The sequence below is a fragment of the Cariama cristata genome, unplaced genomic scaffold, assembly GCF_000690535.1.
Source record: "Cariama cristata isolate BGI_N322 unplaced genomic scaffold, ASM69053v1 scaffold25387, whole genome shotgun sequence".
Taxonomy (NCBI): domain Eukaryota; kingdom Metazoa; phylum Chordata; class Aves; order Cariamiformes; family Cariamidae; genus Cariama; species Cariama cristata.
The window spans coordinates 1,857-2,241 of NW_009625294.1; the positions used below are offsets into that span (position 1 = coordinate 1,857).

The 385-nt window shown below is 66.2% G+C and overlaps 1 protein-coding gene across 1 annotated transcript in view; it reads left to right on the forward strand.

Annotated features, from left to right (window-relative positions):
* LOC104164285 (matrix metalloproteinase-9-like) overlaps positions 1-385 on the forward strand; it is a gene marked incomplete at its 3' end in the record, with an annotated part of 3,335 nt that overhangs the window by 287 nt on the left and 2,663 nt on the right. The window contains exon 2 of the mRNA XM_009703568.1: positions 45-288. Within this exon, the coding sequence (XP_009701870.1) occupies positions 45-288 (244 nt within the window). The remainder of the gene's footprint in view (positions 1-44; positions 289-385) is intronic.

The following is a 385-nucleotide window of genomic DNA, read 5'->3' on the forward strand; positions in this document are numbered from 1 at the left end:
GAGCCCCCTCCCGCCTCGCTCAGCCCCTCTGGCTGCCTTTCCTCCCCAGAGCTACCTGCTGCGGTTCGGCTACACCACAGAGGCAGAGGCAAGGACGAGCAGCAAGCACGTGTCCCTGGCCAAGGCACTGCGCAAGATGCAGAAGCAGCTGGGCCTGGAGGAGACGGGGAAGCTGGATGCCGGCACACTCGAGGCCATGCGAGCCCCCCGCTGTGGCGTCCCTGATGTGGGAACCTTCCTCACCTTTGAGGGGGATCTCAAGTGGGACCACATGGACCTGACGTACAGGTGAGTCTCTGCCCCAGGAGGCAGAGCCTTGTGCCCACAGGGTGATGGTCCTCGGGGGATGGAGATGGGCGCGAGAGCCCAGGCGGGGCGGCAGCCT